Source organism: Canis aureus, chromosome 4, assembly GCF_053574225.1.
Source record: "Canis aureus isolate CA01 chromosome 4, VMU_Caureus_v.1.0, whole genome shotgun sequence".
NCBI classification, from domain to species: Eukaryota; Metazoa; Chordata; class Mammalia; order Carnivora; family Canidae; genus Canis; species Canis aureus.
The window spans coordinates 66,890,553-66,909,328 of NC_135614.1; the positions used below are offsets into that span (position 1 = coordinate 66,890,553).

The 18,776-nt window shown below is 34.9% G+C and overlaps 1 protein-coding gene across 1 annotated transcript in view; it reads left to right on the forward strand.

Annotated features, from left to right (window-relative positions):
• HCN1 (hyperpolarization activated cyclic nucleotide gated potassium channel 1) overlaps positions 1 to 18,776 on the forward strand; it is a 386,229-nt gene that overhangs the window by 267,619 nt on the left and 99,834 nt on the right. The window contains exon 4 of the mRNA XM_077896021.1: positions 9,514 to 9,732. Coding sequence (XP_077752147.1) covers positions 9,514 to 9,732 — 219 coding nt within the window. The remainder of the gene's footprint in view (positions 1 to 9,513; positions 9,733 to 18,776) is intronic.

Sequence of the window (18,776 nt, forward strand, 5' to 3'; positions counted from 1 at the left end):
GTATTTCAAGAATTCAAGAGCTTCTATCATGTGAATCAGAGGGAAATAATTCATTACTTAGTAGTACATTTTAAAAATAAAGCGCTAATGTTATGGAATTAGATTGACAAGTTATGAAATCAAAACACAATGTTGGTAGGTTCTTTTTCTTCTTGCCTGCAGGGGCATTAATGTTAACTTTCAAAGCATACCTATACTCGGGGAAAAGGCTACTATATATATTATATATAATATATATATATAATATATATATATATATATATATATATATATTTTTTTTTTTTTTAAGAAATTGTCTTTTGGGCAGCCCCAGTGGCACAGCAGTTTGGTGCTGCCTACAGCCCGGGGTGTGATCCTGGAGACCCAGGATCGAGTCCCACGTCGGGCTCCCTGCATGGAGCCTGCTTCTTCCTCTGCCTGTGTCTCTGCCTCTCTCTCTGTGTATGTCTCTATGAATAAATAAATAAGTAAATTCTTTAAAAAAAAAAAAGAAAAGAAATAGTCTTTCTTGCTATCTGCATTTTGACCTTATATGCAACATAACTGTCAGTCCTTTCCCTGAGTATCCTTAGGAGTTGCATGCACTGTGTCTTCCTACTGGTATTATCACTTACTATGATCTGTAGCAAAAACTCACAAATAATGTTTAACTCGACTAAAAGACCTCCTCAAAGATGTTTCTTAAATGTCTCTGTTTTAATATACAAATCCAATAATTCTAGGGGACATACTTCAAAGAATAAAAATGTTCAAATGATACTTAGAAACAATTGTAATTCTGTTTCAATCACTAATCAGTATAAAGACCACTCCCAATACCTATCCATTATTACCATACCCCCAGAACTGTGAAATTGATGGAGAACAACAGTTCATTACCCTGACTCCATTCTCTTATACACGGATAAAGTAAAATCATGGCATGTTCAAGTGATCATACACTTTTGAATTGGTGACCTATAATGCTACACTTCTTGTGACTTCAGGAAGATTATGCTCAGCTATATTTCTTAGCTTGAGAACTTCTTAATGTATCTTTCTATCTGATTGGCATTGCTGTAACTGATGTGATAAGTTTATTCAGTGATTGAAGAAGTAAACTGTAACTGATCAGAATTTGATATTTTAGCTATTGATGTATGTATTTGAGTCAAGTTTGATATTGCCAAGTTTGTTAAGATATTGCCTACTTAACATATTCATACTTGCATTTGATTTGAAATGATAAAGAAGATTCATTCAGCTATTCAATAATGGCGTGTTTTGGCCATCTAAATTATCAAAATTTTAGTTCATATGAAAGATGATGGACCAGAGAAACTTTTGTTCCTGTGGCTTAGTTTGAGTTTGAATGTCCTGTTAGGAGGTCTAGGACATTCTAGAATAAACATTTCTTTTCTTTCTTTGCCATAGCCCTTAACCCTGATCCAAATTAAGTAACAACATAAACAGTGTGTCAAACAAATGCTTAGAAAATAAGTTAAGCTGGGAATATAAACCTAAAATATTTTTTGTATGAAATTTCCCAGATGGAATAATTAAATTTACTTATATATATTCCCACTAATTGGGCTCAATATGTTTTCCTCAAACAATAATTAATTTCAGTGTTGCCTCAGTGATGAATTAAATGAATGAACACTCTTGAATAATAAAAAATTAATCTATAAGGAACAATTTGTTGATAAATCATTGACTAAAATGAAAACAAGAGAAACCCTGATTAAATCAGAGTTAACAGGTAACTTGTTTACTTTCAATAGGATTCAAGTTACATGTAAGTTGGTAATATTTGGATTATATGGTAAAGCACTTGGAGTTTATGGTCTCCATTCATGTTGTTATTATTATTGATGTAGACTAAACTTCAGTAGAGTTGTTTTTGAAAAAAAGATGAAAGGAGAACAGCTACATTAAAAAAAAAAAAAAAAGATGTACTGGGAATGAAAATATTCCTGGACCTTCACCAAACCCTATCAGACTCAGTTTTTCTTTCTTTACATCTCCTCTTTTGCCTGTTGTTAATTTTCTACATCAAATAAGGATTGCATGTGAGAGTTGGACTGATCAGTTAGTCTTTCAGCCTTAATATTTTGCCTGAAATTATAAATATAATAGGTTTATAAAATCAAGAGCAGTGTCATGTAGTAGCTAATAGTATGGTCTATAGAACCAGATTGGGTTTGAAACAATGAATCTTCAACTTTTTAAACTTTGTAACCTTGGGCAAGTCACTATGTTCTCTGCCTCAGTGTTATCATTTATCAAGTGTTGAGAAGAATGATATGATGGTAAGACTGACTAATTTAATGTAATAATTGGTACTTTGAACACTTTAGAGCCATGCATGTTGTTATCATCATACTGTTTTCCAAGGATAACTTGAAAAATATTTTGTATTCCGATTTTAACTTATTTTCTAAGCATTTGTTTGACACACTATGTTTTTACTTATCTGTGTATTTTGTATTTTATCTCTGCAATCAATCTATCTTTCTGGCTTAAGCTTTTATAGTTGGGATTGTAGCAGTGGGTGGGGCTGGTGGGGAGGATAGGAGGAGAAAAAGAGGAGGGAGGTAACAGTATAAAGTAATATTACTCCATTTGGGATTCTCTCAGCAGCAGCCTCCAAATCACATGGCTCCTGCCTAAATACTGACATTCTCCCATGAGGTCTGGGTGTATACACACTTCAGTATCTAAAGAGAACGATTCTGGTCTTGTAGAAGAACAGAAAAGATGCCTACACCTAATCAGTCTCCTCCGTAAAGAAGAGCCTAAATTGCATGAATTTTTCTAAATTTTCCATAACCTCCTGAATTATGAATTATTCTATTTTTGTTTTTCTTTTACCATTTTGTAAGAATCTAATATGCTACATTCTATAGACCTTCTCAAAATTATTTATTTTTGTTCTTATTTTATACTTTACAGCTTTATGCTAGTTCAGTTTTCATTTAACCTCCCTTAAACTTATAATAGCTTTTATTTAGTTATTTTAAGCTTTTATTTATTTGAGAGAGGCAGAAATAGTGAGAGAGAGCACAAGCAGGAAGAGAGGGAGAAGCAGTCTCCGTGTTGAGCAGGGAGCCCAATGGCAGGGCTTAATCCCAGGACCCTGGGGTTATGATCTGAGCCAAAGGCAGATGCTTAACCAACTGAGCCACCCAGGCACCCCTTATGATAGCTTTTAAACTGACTTCCTTATCTAGCCATTGTTAAATCCATCCTCCATGCCAGGATTTCTCAACCTCACCAAAGGTGGCAATTTGGGCCAGATAATTCTTTGCTGGAGCTTCTCTGTGAATTGGCAGGCATTTAGCAGCTTCACTAGCCTCTATCCAGTAGAAGATAATAGCACTTACTCCGAGGGCACCTGAGTGGCTCAGTCAGTTAAGTTTTGGACTCAGTTTCAGCTCATGTCATGGTCTCAGGGTCATGAGATGGAGCCCGGAGTCAGCTCCATGCTCAGTGGAGAGTCTGCTTGAGATTCTTTCTGTCTCCCTTTACCCCTCCCCCTGCTCATGCATATGTGCTCTCTGTCTCTCTTTCTCAAATAATAAATAAATCTTTTTAAAAAGTAGCACTTCCTCCAGTTATAAAAAACAAAAGTTCAGTAATGGTCCCTCAGTGACAGAATCATCCTCAGTTGAGAATCACTGCTCGACAATTCTTCCCATCAATCTTAAAGCACAGGTTAGATTTTATCATTTCCTGCTGAAAAATTTTGTGGCCTCCCATACTATATTGAAGAATGTTCTGACCCCTACAGTGCTGGCCATCACTGTGTTTCCTAGTGCATTCCTTATTAAGTTTTGTATCTTCTCTATAATTTAGATTGGTTGATCTATGAGAAACTCTTCAGATAGATAGGCAGACAGGAATAATCTGTTTGGTGACTGTTCTCACCCATAGGTTCCCCCCAGATACCATGCCTATCCTCTATCCAGCATCATGTATCCACATTTTCACTTTAAAATATAGTCTTGCTCAATTTTTTTCACATAGTAAGTCAGTCAAAATCTTCATTGAAATTGAGAAAGGTCTTTGCTTTACATGCACATTAAAATAGATTATAAAGTCACTGTAATTTGAGATCATACAATAACAGCATAGAAAAATAGTCAAATGGATTCATGGAACAAAATATTGAGCTGAGAAACAAGCACCAAGCACTGTCTGTAGACAATATATAACAAAGGAGGCATTTTTATGTCACTGGGGACCAGATAGTTTGTTAGAAGTTGTATACAGGCTCAAGAAACAGCTCTTTCAGAATGAATGAAAATATGAACTTTGTTCCACATACAAAAAAAAAAAATCACGGGTAAAATAAGTAAATATGTTAATATAAAAATAACATAACCTAAAAAAAATAACATAACCTCCAAAATATTTACATATGAATACTTTCAGATTTAGAGAGATCTTTTTAACCAATACAGAAATTCAGCAGCTCACAGAAAAATTGCAGATTTGTCTTCTTACATAGAATAATCAGAATATTGGAGCACCTGGGTGGCTCAGTTGGTTGAGTGTCTGACTCTTGGTTTCTACTTAGGTCATAATCTCAGGGTCCTGGGATCACCCCACAATGGGTTCTGTGCTTGGAAGTGATTCTCGAGAATTCTCTCTCTCCCTCTCCCACCACTCACATGCTCTCTCTCTCTCTCTCAAATAAATAAATAAATCTTTAAAAAATAATTAAAACATGGCAAATTATATCATTAAAAAATCAATAAGTAGAGGGTAAATTAGAAATAGATATTTAAAGCAAATAGTTAAAAAATAAAGCAAATAGTTAAAGAATTGATATCCAGTCTTCATATATGTATTACAAGTTAATAAGAAAAAAATAAGAATCTCATCAGAAATGAGAAAGTCTAATTAGTTAATAAGTATATAACAATCTTCTCAAATTTCGTGGTCAGAGAAATATAAATGAAAGTAACAGTGGTTATTTTATCTCAATAGCATAGGTGATGAAGTGTATTTTTATTTATTTTTGGAGAAGTTACAGCCTCTGAAACAGTCTGGCACAAATTGAAAACTTTACTCTTTGACCCAACAAACACACTCCTGAGAATATATTTAATAGAGATAAAGGTCATATGTACAAAGTTGTTTATTACAGAATAGTCTGTAGTGGCAAAAACTGGAAAACACTAGAAGAAATGGGAGAATTAACTATAGCATAATGAATAATGGTTTATTACATATTACATATTATCTGAACACTAGATTATTTGGAGGAATTTTCCTGTGATAAAAGCTTTATGCAGAGAAGTGTATATGATATGATCCATATTTGTAGAGAGAAAGGCCAAGATCCATGTCGGTGTGTTTGTGTGTGTTTTGTGTGTGCCTAAAGAGATAAATGAAAATGGACATCAACACACATTCTTATATAAAATAGTTTGGCTATTATCTAACTGCCTTCCTTTGGTAAATTGAAACTTTCTTCTCCAGCTCCACATACTGCTTCCCCTCAAAAACAAAGAATAAACAACGCAAACAGAATTAAAGTGCAGTCTCTAATGGGCATGCCATTAGACTTTTGAATTATTCCCATTATATCTAAGTCCATCAAGTTGCCTTAACAACATGACTGTGCCCCCATATAAGGAAGATAATCTTGCATTAGATTTAACAGCACAGTCAAAATATATTTATTCATCCTTTTTTTTTTTTCAACAAGTGTTTTCACCTAAAAATATTTAGTGTCTCCACTGAATCATGCAATTTAGAGTCTAATGTGATCGATGAGACATAGCTCCAACCCTAATCTATGGGTAGATGCCAGGCCCATGAGAAGATCATCATGTACCGATGGAAGTCACCATGAGAGGGGAATTGGAGTCCTGAAGGAGCCCAGAAGAGATTTAAAGCCAGTCAGAAACAAACCAAGCTTATTTTCTTTTTATTCATTCTTTGAATAGATCTTAGGAATTAAAGCCTTTGCTTATTTTGCAATGTGGTTTGTAATGAATTCATTTTTAGTATGTCAGTATATTACTGAGTTGAATTTCAGCAATTTTAATACTTCATTTTAAATAACATGTACATTCAAGCTTTTTATGGGAAATATTCCTTTGTTCATTGAATACTCCATTTCTTGTCCCTGGAATATCTACAATTTGAGAAACCTTAGGTTAATTCATGGAAATAGTTACATATTTTCGTGTATGAAAAGATGAAAACTTGTATATGGGTCCATTATAATATCTGCATAGTATAATATACTATACAAATAATTTTCTTAAAATTGAATCTCATTTTTACACTTGTGTGTGTATATATACAAATACACATACATATACATTTACATGCATACATGTATGAGTAGATGGATGGATAGATAAATAGGACAACATGACCTCATTTTATAAGTAACAATGAATTTCAGTTTAAGAAAATTAACTCTTGCAACCAGATGGGGCTGGTTAATTTTTGCCCACAGCCACATGCAGTTCCAAAGTTTATGAAGTTGGGCTTTTAAACTTTATCATGTCCTATTTTTAAAATCTATAAATTTTATTTTTGGAAAAGCCTTTTAAAACATGAAAAAAAAGATCTATGTATATTCACTGTATTTTTAAATAATACTTTCTGAGAATTTAAGAATTAATTTGACAAAGGCAAGGAATGGCCTTGTGGGCATGAGATATTACCTTATAGTTGCATAGGCACCCACTTCCAGAAGGCCCCTGTGCTTGTTATGAAGCTCAGCTGCTGCTATCTTGATATTCTTAATAGTTTTATCTGTGAACTTATGTTTTGTAAGGGAGGTCCACTGAGACAGTGCAGCACGAACATGAGCAACAGTGCTGCAGGGTGGCAGCTCTGCATCCACAGGTTCAGGCCTGCAGGCACAGTAGACAACGCAGAAGGCAAGCACCTGACCTGACAGCAGGGCATGCATATGCATGCCCCAGCAATCTGAAATGCTGTGTCCCCAACGTGGCTGAGCCAGAATACCAGTGGCAACAGCAATTCCCGAAGCAGCAACCGTAACAGCACGACTGTGGGAGGTAGGAGTGACTCCCCCATGCCAGCCGAGACAGGAATCTTGGTGAAAAAACAGCAGACTATCAGTCCCAGCGTTCCTGTCCCTGCAGTATCTACACAGATATTAAATCTTCTCCCTAAATTCCAAGATAACACTTGCAGCACTCAGATGGCAAACTTTGTCAATAAATTATTACAAAATAGAGAGTTTACGTAAATATTGCAATAAGGCATGTCAGGGTGTTAGAATTTTTCACAGTTTACAACGTTCAGTTTTGGAAACTCCTGCAACATTACAAAGCAAATTTCCACCAGCCTAGAAATACAGATTAAATTGAAAGATCATCACATTTGATGGAAAATAACACTATTTTCGTGAAACTTTAAATGAGACAATTATTAACAGAGAGGACAATTTTTAATTAAATTTCCCTTGTAATTGAAAATAACGGAATAAAATATATATGTGCAAATTATGAAACTACTTCTGGCTTCTTGCACAACCTCAGCAAGTTACAGGAAATGTCAGAGGAAATACTAAAATGTCAATGCATACATTTACATTCAACATGAAATTCAGTATACAGACAGTGTAGAGATCTTTGTTGTGATGGAATTATTCTGTATCTTGACTGTGGTGATGAACACATAAACTTGTGATAAAATTGTATAAAACTAAGTACACACACAAATGAGTACTGGTATGTTGGTAAAATATGAATGGGATCAGTGGACTGTACCTATGTCAATTTCCTGGTTGTAACATTGTACACACTTTCCTGGATGTTACCATTTGGGATGAAGGGTGCATTGGGTTCTCCATTATTTCTTATAATCTGCATGTTAATCTAGGGTTATTTTAAAAAGAAAAGTTTAATTAAAAATCACTTTCATACATGAAACTAATTTGTATTTATTAAAAAACTGTTCTATTAGAACCATCAGCTCCAGATGTACTAAACTTTATATATTAAATAAAAAATTTATCTCAGTGTTGTCACAATCTATGAAATACTCTTAACCCCATTAATGGTTGCATCAACAGAAAGATCTTTCTTAAAGTTTCTCAGAAACTATCAGAAATTATTTGTGATCTTGCATTAGCCAAAACAAATGATGTCACTTACAATTTTATCATTGCAAATGAAATTACTAATTGTATCAATTTTAAAGACCTAACAAATTGAATTTGCAGAAAATTAAGCCAGAAAAATTATATGATCAATCAATATATCACAATAATACAGTGTTTCTATTCATTATATTATATATAATTGACACAAAAATATTTTTTGAAATTTATAAATTTGTGTTATTACTCATCACTATTACTACTATAAGTAATAAAATACTTTAAAGGGGAAAATTTATATATTATTATCTTTAACAGTATTTTTTTCCTACATTTTGAACTAAAGGGCCCCAAATTTTGACTTTGCACTGAGCCTTATAAATTACATAAGTCTTGGGCCAGGAGGTTTGATACAAATTGATCCAAAAAAATCCTTTAAATTTTATCAAAGGATAGATAAGATATGTTGAATAACTTATTTTTGTAGAATTGAGCTTGGAATAAATTTTTGAAAGGACTCAGAAATTGCATGCAATAACTAATCTCAGAAGTCAGCTTTTTAAAATTTTTGTCCAGAGGGTTTGCCAAAATATTATTTTGCTTATTTTATTGTATGTATTATTTTATAAAAAGCCAACAAGATTCATCCATCATCACTTCTGACATTTGAATTCTAATTTACATTACTCTGAGAGAAGACTTTAAGGATGTCTTTCCATTATTCACACCTGCATTTCCAAAATATGTTTATTTTTCATTTAAGAAATATAGAATTAAGGACTATGCAAATATATCTTTGGATTTTTTAAATCTAAACATCATAGTTTTGATAAAAAATCTTATGCCTAGGTCATCGGCTTCATGTTAACCTGTACCATTTCTCAGCTAGCAAATACATTGCTAGAAAATGACCAGATTTCCTAGAAACTTTGGAATGAGCCCATCAACATTCCTTCTTAGAATTTTTTAAAATATTTTACTTATTTATTCAGAGAGACACAGAGAGAGAAGCAGAGATATAGGCAGAGGGAGAAGGTTCCCTGTGGGGAGCCTGATGTGGGACTCAGTCCCGAGACATCTGGATCACAAAGGCAGATGCTCAACTATTAAGCCACCTAGGCATCCCCATTCTTAGCATTTTTATATGACAGTCACACCATTGTCCCAAAAGAAATTTTAGTTTTAAAAACAACAAACCTAAAACTGACTAGGAATGCATAATATTAACAGTAGATTGTTTCCTAGTGGTAGGCAGCTTTGAAAAAAATCACGTCATTTAAGTAGCAATTAAGAAGGAGTGTCTGTGTAAATGTCCCATAACAAGAATGTTTCTCCATACTCATTCTATAATGTTTTTGTTTATAGGTCACTCTTACTTTTTATTCTGCTTTAGTGATGGCTCAGCCTGTTTTCTTTTTTCTCTTCTGTTCTAGAATGATTCATGGGGAAAGCAGTATTCATATGCACTCTTCAAAGCTATGAGTCACATGTTGTGCATCGGGTATGGAGCCCAGGCCCCAGTCAGCATGTCTGACCTCTGGATTACCATGCTGAGCATGATTGTTGGGGCCACCTGCTATGCCATGTTTGTTGGCCACGCCACAGCTTTAATCCAGTCTTTGGATTCCTCAAGACGGCAGTACCAAGAGAAGGTAATTTGTTTTATCTCTAATATCTTCAATCATCTAGGTTGTAAATCAAATTAATAGTGTTCAAAGTAACTAAACTACTACTCCATCAAAAATACAATGAAATAAGATGTATAAAGCAGGAACACACTATCAATTTTGACAATTTGAGATTTCTTCAAGATGCTTGTCATAGTTTTCATTTGTTTTCAATTTCTTTCTTGAATAGCATTTTTTAAAATCTGAATTTACATTCACAGAAAGTATAGTTACATGTTTGAGAATGCATGATGCTGATCTAAAGTATTATCATTGATCATTTTCTATCATATTTCAACAGTTAAAATAATATGAAGCCTTCTCTAGTATATGTTAGAAAAATATGTTAGTGATTAAATGGAAATAGGCAGCTATTGCACATGTCCCTCTGTGTTTCTCTGCATTATAATCATAATTTATATTATAAATCATATGCCTAGCTGAACATATGTTGCTCTTATATCTAGACAAGTCACCCCACCCTCTCGTCTTAAAAATGCATATTAACAGCTGCTGTCATGCATTCTTATGCACAGTGTGTTAATTAAAATGATCGCTGCTCTAAACTTTTCTTCAAAGAGAGAAGAAAAGTAAATATGTTAAATGATATATTCATTGGATTATTTTATCATATGCTGAAATATTTTGTGTGGGACGAAACTTTGGATAATCGGACAGTACGTATATAATTGACCAAACATCATTAACTTTCGGGACAGACAAATAAGAATATTTCATAGCTGGAGGAAGGATTTATAATGTAGAAGTTTAGTTGAAAGGCATGGAGTATATAGTGTACACCTTGCCAAAGAGCATTTCTGAAAGTAATGATTAAAATACTTATAGAATACCTCTCCTCGTGAGTGATAACAGACTAGACTCATAATTCCTTACAAAATAGCCAAAGATTGTTTCACTTGTTGTTTTATTTACAGAAGTTTTCAACACTATAATCACACAATAGGAGAAAAGGAACCCAGTTACTTTATTTCCCTTGAATGTAATTACACTGCCACCAACTATCGCAGTGAGCAAGTTGGTATTTTATTACTGAAACAATGAAAAGATAAACCACAAAAATTGCTTCTTAGGTACATTTTAAAATAGAGCCTTCAATTAAATTGGAAAGAACAAAGCACATAGTAAAGGAGAGGAGGGATCCCTGGGTGGCGCAGCGGTTTGGCGCCTGCCTTTGGCCCAGGGCCCGATCCTGGAGACCCGGGATCGAATCCTACATCGGGCTCCCAGTGCATGGAGCCTGCTTCTCCCTCTGCCTGTGTCTCTGCCTCTCTCTCTCTCTGTGACTATCATAAATAAATAAAAATAAAAATTTAAAAAAATAAAAATAAAAAAATAAAGGAGAGGAGACTTTATACAATGGTGACTTTGACTGAAAATTTATACTCAAAGGAATTTGGGCTAACTGTATCGGGATTTAAGAAAGACTAACAAGGTATATGTTTCCATTATACTGGTTTTTCTCTTCCAGTTGACATTGTATTTGTTTGTTTGTTTGTTTGTTTGTTTGTTTTTAATGCTCTTTTCCCATCTCCCTTTAGTCTGCATCATTTGTACATGTTTTTCATAAAAACAAACAAATCTTCAGTTTCAGTATTATATTCATTACCATTGTATGTCATAGTAAGTGAATTCACCTATTTTTATGTTTTTAGACCTGCTTTATAAGCTAAGAATAACTTGGAAACCCAATTTATTCGACTATGCAATCATAGACATTTATAAGCAAATGTATTATGATGCCTGCCATAATTCATCATGTTCTTGATATTACTAAAGTAGTCTTTTGTTACTTTCTTTTTTATTTTTTTTCTTTTGTTACTTTCTGACATATGGAGCAATCTAATCAGAAAGAGCTGATTATAGGTGTACATATATATGGGTTTCCTTATTCTGGATGTTTCATATTAGTGCAATTGAACAATACATGACCTTTAAAGTATTTTCAAGGTTCATCCGAATTGTATCATGTGTCAGTGCTTAATTACCTTTTCTTTTTTGGCTCATTAATACCCCATCGTATGGATATATCCCATTTTGTTTATCCATTCATCAGTTGATGGATGTTTGAGTTGTTTCCTCCTTTGGCTATTGTTAATAAAGCTGCTGTAAACATTTGAGTACAAGTATAATGTGAGATCTTATGTACCAAGGAGCAGAATCACTGGGTCATATAATAATTTCATGTTTAACTTTTTAAGGAACTAGGTTTTTTTTGTAGTTAATATTTATCTGTAGGTGTATTGGAACCATCTGCCATGAATGACTGTAAAATTGATATTGATACTATTCTCACTGCCATATACCCATTAATAACATATTTTTGATGTAAAAAATGTGAGCTGCAATACATTCTATATAGCCATTCAGAATGCACTGGTGTTCAACCCACCTAACCTACCCCAGAATTCACTCCTAAACATACCATTCTATTGTCTCTCCATCACTCACCAAACTGCTAGGCTCTAGTGAAAGTGTTGATCCAAATCTAGTCTACTGCACTTGTCTACTGCAAGTCATCCAGCCCATTGTGCATGTTTGGAATCTCAGAGTCCATTTAATTCTGCCTTCTTAGGGAACATCTGTTCATTCAGGGTATCCCAAACCCGAAGTTGTTACGTCATCCTAAGCAGTAGCAGTTGGTCCTCTGATTTTGAGATCCCTACCTCCACAATTTACCAATGATGATAATCTGTCAGGGCTAGAGCATCATCATCATCATCATCATCATCATCATCATCATCATCATCTTTTCTCTCTTGACCAAAAAATTGCAATGATGTTCACCCTGTAGCATTGCAGATTAAATTCTAACTTGAATCACAATGTATGCTGCTGATTTCATGGGTCATCGTGTTTTGTGTTCTATGACATTTCAGAGAGTAACATATTCCCCTTCTGTCAGATGTGGAGACTTTATAGTGTGAGACAGGTGGCATTTAAAATATGCCTCTCTTGATGCTCTGCTCTGGATCATTAGCAAGCTTCATACTTTCTATAACCAGCATATTGAACAATCTCAACTTCAGAAATGACCAAAAGAGATCATATTTTTTGTTTCCAGTTGTCACTTTGAGTTTATTTAGCAAAGGTCATCTTTTCTGAACAACATCAAAAAAATCCCTCCCCCAGAACTTTTTGGGGCAAGAAGCCAAAATGAGGAAGGTAAACATATTCCATAGGCTGTCACCTCTCTCCTATTTGGAACTTCTGTTTGTTAACAGGGAAAAGACACAAAGAGGGGTGAAAAGGAAGGGAAGAAGCAGTTTTAATCATCTGCTACATTTGTTAAGCTGGTATCCCTGAGTGGGTATGGCAGATGGTTAGAGCTGATGCTTCCTTTATAAGATCCTTTAAGCTCTTCAGGTAAAACCCATTGAGTCTTTCGCCTGTACTTCCCTAGATGAGGTCCTGCAAATTGAGTAGTTACCTCTAACCTTTTTCTGCTCTGGGCTTCTTGCTCTGTCTGCCAAGAGATAATCTTGGATAAGACCCAAGATAGAATGCTGGCCCCACTGTATGGCTTAGGTCTGGTCCACAGAGAAGCACCCCTACATCCTTCTCTTAACCCATCCCTCACTAATCAGCTGTCTCCATCACCAAAGCAATAAAGAACCTGTGTCTAGCCTTCTCTAACTCCTTGGCAGGATCAGACCCTGTCTACAAGTTATTTATGGGTTCTCTCATATGTGACTCACTCCCCAGACCCGTGTCTCCCAACTATGTGATCTTATTTCAGAGATCCTTAAGTGGTTTTCTTGAAGTTGTACCTACAGGTCAAGTGTTAGAAGTTATAGGGGGCTGGGGAAAAGACTCCTAGCATAACAATCCCTCTCTCTGAAGAAATTCACTCACTAATCCCATCAGGAAAATTCTCCCTCTACCCTCCTAGCCTCTGTGGAGCTTTGATGGAATTGAGACCTCCAGGAGTCTTGATTCTTGGATCACATGTGCACCCTGAACATTTAACTTGTGTTTCCCCTCCATGTAAAACTCCCATGTATTTTAATTGATTGGTATGTACTTTGGAACATATCTTTCTAGACAAACTCCCCAAAGTGAATATTATATATATATATATATTTTTTTTTTAACTGACCTTGGGTAGTTACTCTCTTTTCTAGATAAGTCTGGAGTTCATCTAGTCTTCAGGGGATGAAACTGTTTTTGATCATCCTGTGTCTTTATACTACCACAACTTAGTTCTTATACTTGGGCACTCCTGGGAACCTACTACTATTTTTAGACTTGTCATTCTTTTTCCTGTCATGTAATTATAGTAATAGCAGCTTTTAGGTGTGCAGTTTTTCCTCTGTAATAAGCAAGAATTTTAACACAATACACAGTATGAATTTAGAATAAGAAATTTCCCACTCACCTTGGTATACTTGATGTACATGAAAGATTTTTTTTAAAAACACATTTATTGAGCATCATGATCAGACTATTACCTTTAGCAATCAACATGGATGAAAAAAATATCTACATTAAAACCTTTTGTTAGGATGGTTATACTTTCCACAGAACAGAAACTAAAATGACTTGTTGTACACATTTAGTCACAAACACAGTCCTTGAGTTTTTTGCACACACACATGAATATTGTTTAAAACATGTCTTCTTTGTAGCAGCTAGGCCCTGCCACCACTCTCCTTGGCTGAGTTCACAAATCTGTTGTAACCTCTAGCTCCCCTGTCATTTCTCTGGTTCTCCTCTCCTGCTAAGCTAAGGCAGTAATGAAAACCTCTGCCACTGTCATAGGGGCTGCTGCTGCTCCTGGAACCACCTTAGCCACCTTGGTTTCATGGTTTGGCAGAGTATTGGCCTCTGCCATCATAAGAGCCAGAGCTTCTGCCTCCAAAAATTTTCTCCAAAATCATTATACTTTCCACCACCTCCAAAGTTGTTCCCATCTTTACCAAATCCATTATAGGCATCCCCACTACCACCATGTCCACTACCACCTCAGAAAAGCCACCATGCTCCCTGAAGTTTCCTCCATGACCGAAGTTGTCATTCCCACCAAAACCACCTCCATGACCACCACCAAAGTTTCCAGAACCACTTCAACCTCTTTGGTTGGATGAAGCACTAGCCATCTCTTGCTTAGATAGGGCTTTCCTTACCGCACAGTTGTGGCCATACACAGTGTGGCATTTTTGAATGACACTCTTGCCTCCAGAGCAGTGGTCATCAAACGTTACAAAAGTAAAGCCTTTTATTGTGCCCCTACTTTGGTCAGTCATGATTCATATCACTTCAGTGTTCCCATACTGTTCAAAATAAAGTCTTAGGGCAGCCCAGGTGGCTCAGCAGTTTAGCGCTGCCTTCAGCTTAGGGCGTGATCCTGGAGATCCGGAATCGAGTCCCATGTCAGGCTCTGTGGATGGGGCCTGCTTCTCCCTCTGCCTGTGTCTCTGCCTCTCTCTCTCTCTCTCTCTCTGTCTCTCATGAATAAATAAATAAAATCTTAAAAAAAGAAAACAAAATAATGTCTTAGAATATGTTCTTCAGTGTCTTCTCTAATGCCACCAACAAAAGTCTTTTTCACAGGTAAGTGGGCACCAGGTCTCTGAGAATCTTCTCTTGAGACAGCCCTCTTTGGTTCCACAACTCTTTCATCCACTTTGCATAGCCTTGCATTCATGGGTGCATCCATCTCTGCCGCAGTGGCAGACATGATAAGCCTAAAGCCCCTAGAGCACTTGGTGTTTGGGTCTCTCATTTCCACATAATCTGTAAGTGTTCCCCATTGCTAGAAATGGTTCCTCAGACTTTCATTGGTTGTCTCAAAGCTCAAATCTCAGACAAACTTCTGCAGCTGTTCAGGATCTTTGGGAGACTCTGATTTAGACATGACAGCAATGGGAGGGATGACTTTAATGATGCTCACTCAGCAGTGTCCATGGGCAGAAATCCATGAAAGATTTTTAATGTAAAATTTGAATATGACCAAAGAATCACTTTAAATATAAGAGGAAATTATCAAATTGAAATATTTTTATACACTGAATAGCTTTCTGGATCCAGGAAGTAGAGTGTATAAATCCAAGACAGGTGCAGCACTATTTTTTTTTAAATAGACAATGCTTTGTCTAATGGTAGAGCATAAGACAGTGAGCCAGTGCTACTCTAGGCTTCAAATATTGATTATGTTCTATAAATTTTTTAAAGTGTCATATCCCCAACTTAATAATAAGAGATTTAAAAGCTAATTTTATCTAGAAGAACAATGATAAAATTTTCTTCATCTCCACAAGAGATTATATGATGCTCATTAAAGGCCCTGTGGAATAAGAAGGTATGGCTTAACATATCTAGTCTCTTAATCATAGAATGAGTTGTATATAATCCTATATGAAACTATATCAAATTATATAATTTCATGTAATCATACCTAAAACATAATGTTTTAAATCTAGTCCAGGCAAATATATTTTCTTGGTTTTAGTTAAAAATCCATAGATCCTTATCCTTTCCTTGTAAATGAAGAACTATAATCAGGACTATCACATACATTTCTTATTCCATAGAAATCTTTTTCTTTTCTTTTTTAATCAGTCTAATCTTCCAAATCCGTATAAGCTAATGGTATGACCAGAGGCAAAAGGCTAAGCACCAAGATCTGCTCTCGTTTTCAATCCACTCAAATCTCATTCGCAATAAAGCAGATTTCACATCAGCTAGAATAAAGTTAATATGGTTAATATAGACATTGTCTTGGTAATATGACCTTCAAAAATAATTTGAGTAGAGGAAGAAAGATGCAAATCAACTCTTCAACTCCTATAAAACTCTCAACCAAACCTCATTTCCAGCCAGATAATTATTGTTCTCTCGACAAACCAAATGAGTCTGTCTTGTTAACACCTTTCATCTTATCCCCATTATATATTTTTACCCCTTTAACTGTTCACATTGGTTATGCCCTTCCCTTTGGAGGGCTGTGGCATCTTCACAAATCATCTCAACCTATAATAATCTTCTTATTGTGTATATTTTATCTGTCCAGAGGGGTATAAGAACCATATTGGGAACAACTGTGTCTAGCTATCGTGTAATTCAGCCCTATACATAGAGACCTTGGTATTTTGATATTGAAGACACAAGAGTACACAGATGAAACAATGAGGATTTAGAGTGTTTACAAGTCCAGCCTTTATTCTAATATGAGTAGTAGTGGCAGTTCACAATTTGAACTTTTCTGAAAGCTGTCACTTGAGTGTACATGACCATATCTTTAAAAAATATTTGTTGTTATTTATTTACTTGTATATAAATGTATTATAAAGATATTACCTCACATGTTATAGGAAGTACTTGCTAATGTGCATATGTATTTAGCTTAAACACAGATAAAAACTTAATTTTAAGTATGTTTTCCCCTCTGGAATTTTGAGATTGATTTCTCTGTAAGTAAAAGGTATATTCTCAAAGTGCTCATCAGGGTTGATGTAATTTCTTAGTTTCTGGGTTGATCAAGATTGTGTTCTCCTTTAGGACATGCTGGAACCCATTGTCTCAAACAGATGGATGGGAGAGTTTATCACTGCCATCCTGTAATTCTGAGTCTTAAAAAATAAAATAAAATAAAATAAAATAAAATAAAATAAAATAAAATAAAATAAATAAAATAAAAAATAAAATAAAATAAATAAAATAAAATGAGGACTATGACCAGAGCAAAAGAAAAAAAATGGAATAGTGACTACAATAATGTGTAGGTAATTATATTACTCAGTTAAAAAGAAAAGAATAGTTATATCCTGCTTTTCAACCTATTTTTATTATCAAGAAATTTAGTCAGTTGAGGTGCTAATTTGATTTACTGATTTTGTAGGCTATGATATTATTTGTTTTCAGAAAAGCAAAGAGGCTTTGAAGTTATAATGATCTTGACCTGGGAAAATCAAATTGACCCAATGCTTAAATTAAAAATGGCTCAATGCCTTCATTTTCATCGGGAACATTTTTAGGGGGAAGATATAGCTCTAAAATGCATGTGCATTCAGTAAAATGTTTCACTTGCTTTTCTTCCTTATTCGTAAAGGCTTTCTTCCTTCCTTTACAAATGAGAATGCCATGAGCACAACTCCCACATGGTTCCTTAATTAGTCAGAAAGATTTCCAATTCCGCTATACCATATACTTTTGCTTCCCAGGAGCTGAATTTAACGTACTCTGGTATGTTAAAGTGGTAGTACTGCCAAATGTTCAAAAGCCAAGGAGATCGTACGACTGGGACTATCTTTGAGGATTTTCTCCTAGGAAAACAACAGTGCAGTAGCCCTTGGGTTATCTTCATGTGGCCTCTTGAGCTGCTAACAAATCAGGCTCCTGGCAGAATGATAATACTTTACATTTTCAGCTAAGAAAAAGTTTTCTTATATTAAATAAGTAGTGTTATAAAGATAGGGATAGGTAAAGGGTAGGCGTTTGAGCCTGTTAATTTAACTAAGGTGAAAAATAGAATTTTGCCAATTGAAAATCTCTTATACCACTAATTTTCAACCAACCTTTGTAGTAATATATTTCCACTGGGAGATATGGTATCCATTTTTACTCAGTGATACTTTCTGTACCAGTATTTTACATTATAGGCTAAAATTTCCCATATATTTACTGTTAGTAAGCATGGTTTCAGGACTGTACAAAGTGGTAAAAATTGGTTCTTAGCAATCTTTCACTTAATTCTTTGCAGTTTACATTTATCATGTATAGCTCATCTGACAGCTTCTTGTCATAGCTCTAAAGTAGAGTCACATTTTATACCATTTTTCTTTTTTGATTGATCTATTGACTTAATTTTTTTAGAAATGTTTGAATTTTCATTTGAATGTACTCCCTGAGTACTCCCTGAAGTTCTCTTTCAAGTGTGTTGCTATCTTGTATTTCTGCTCTTTACATATCATAAGACATAAATACATTATTAAACTCTCACAGAGCAGAAGCTTGGTCGCCAGGGATCCACTAATCTGACAAGGACCCAGAATGGATAAGAATTACTGAAT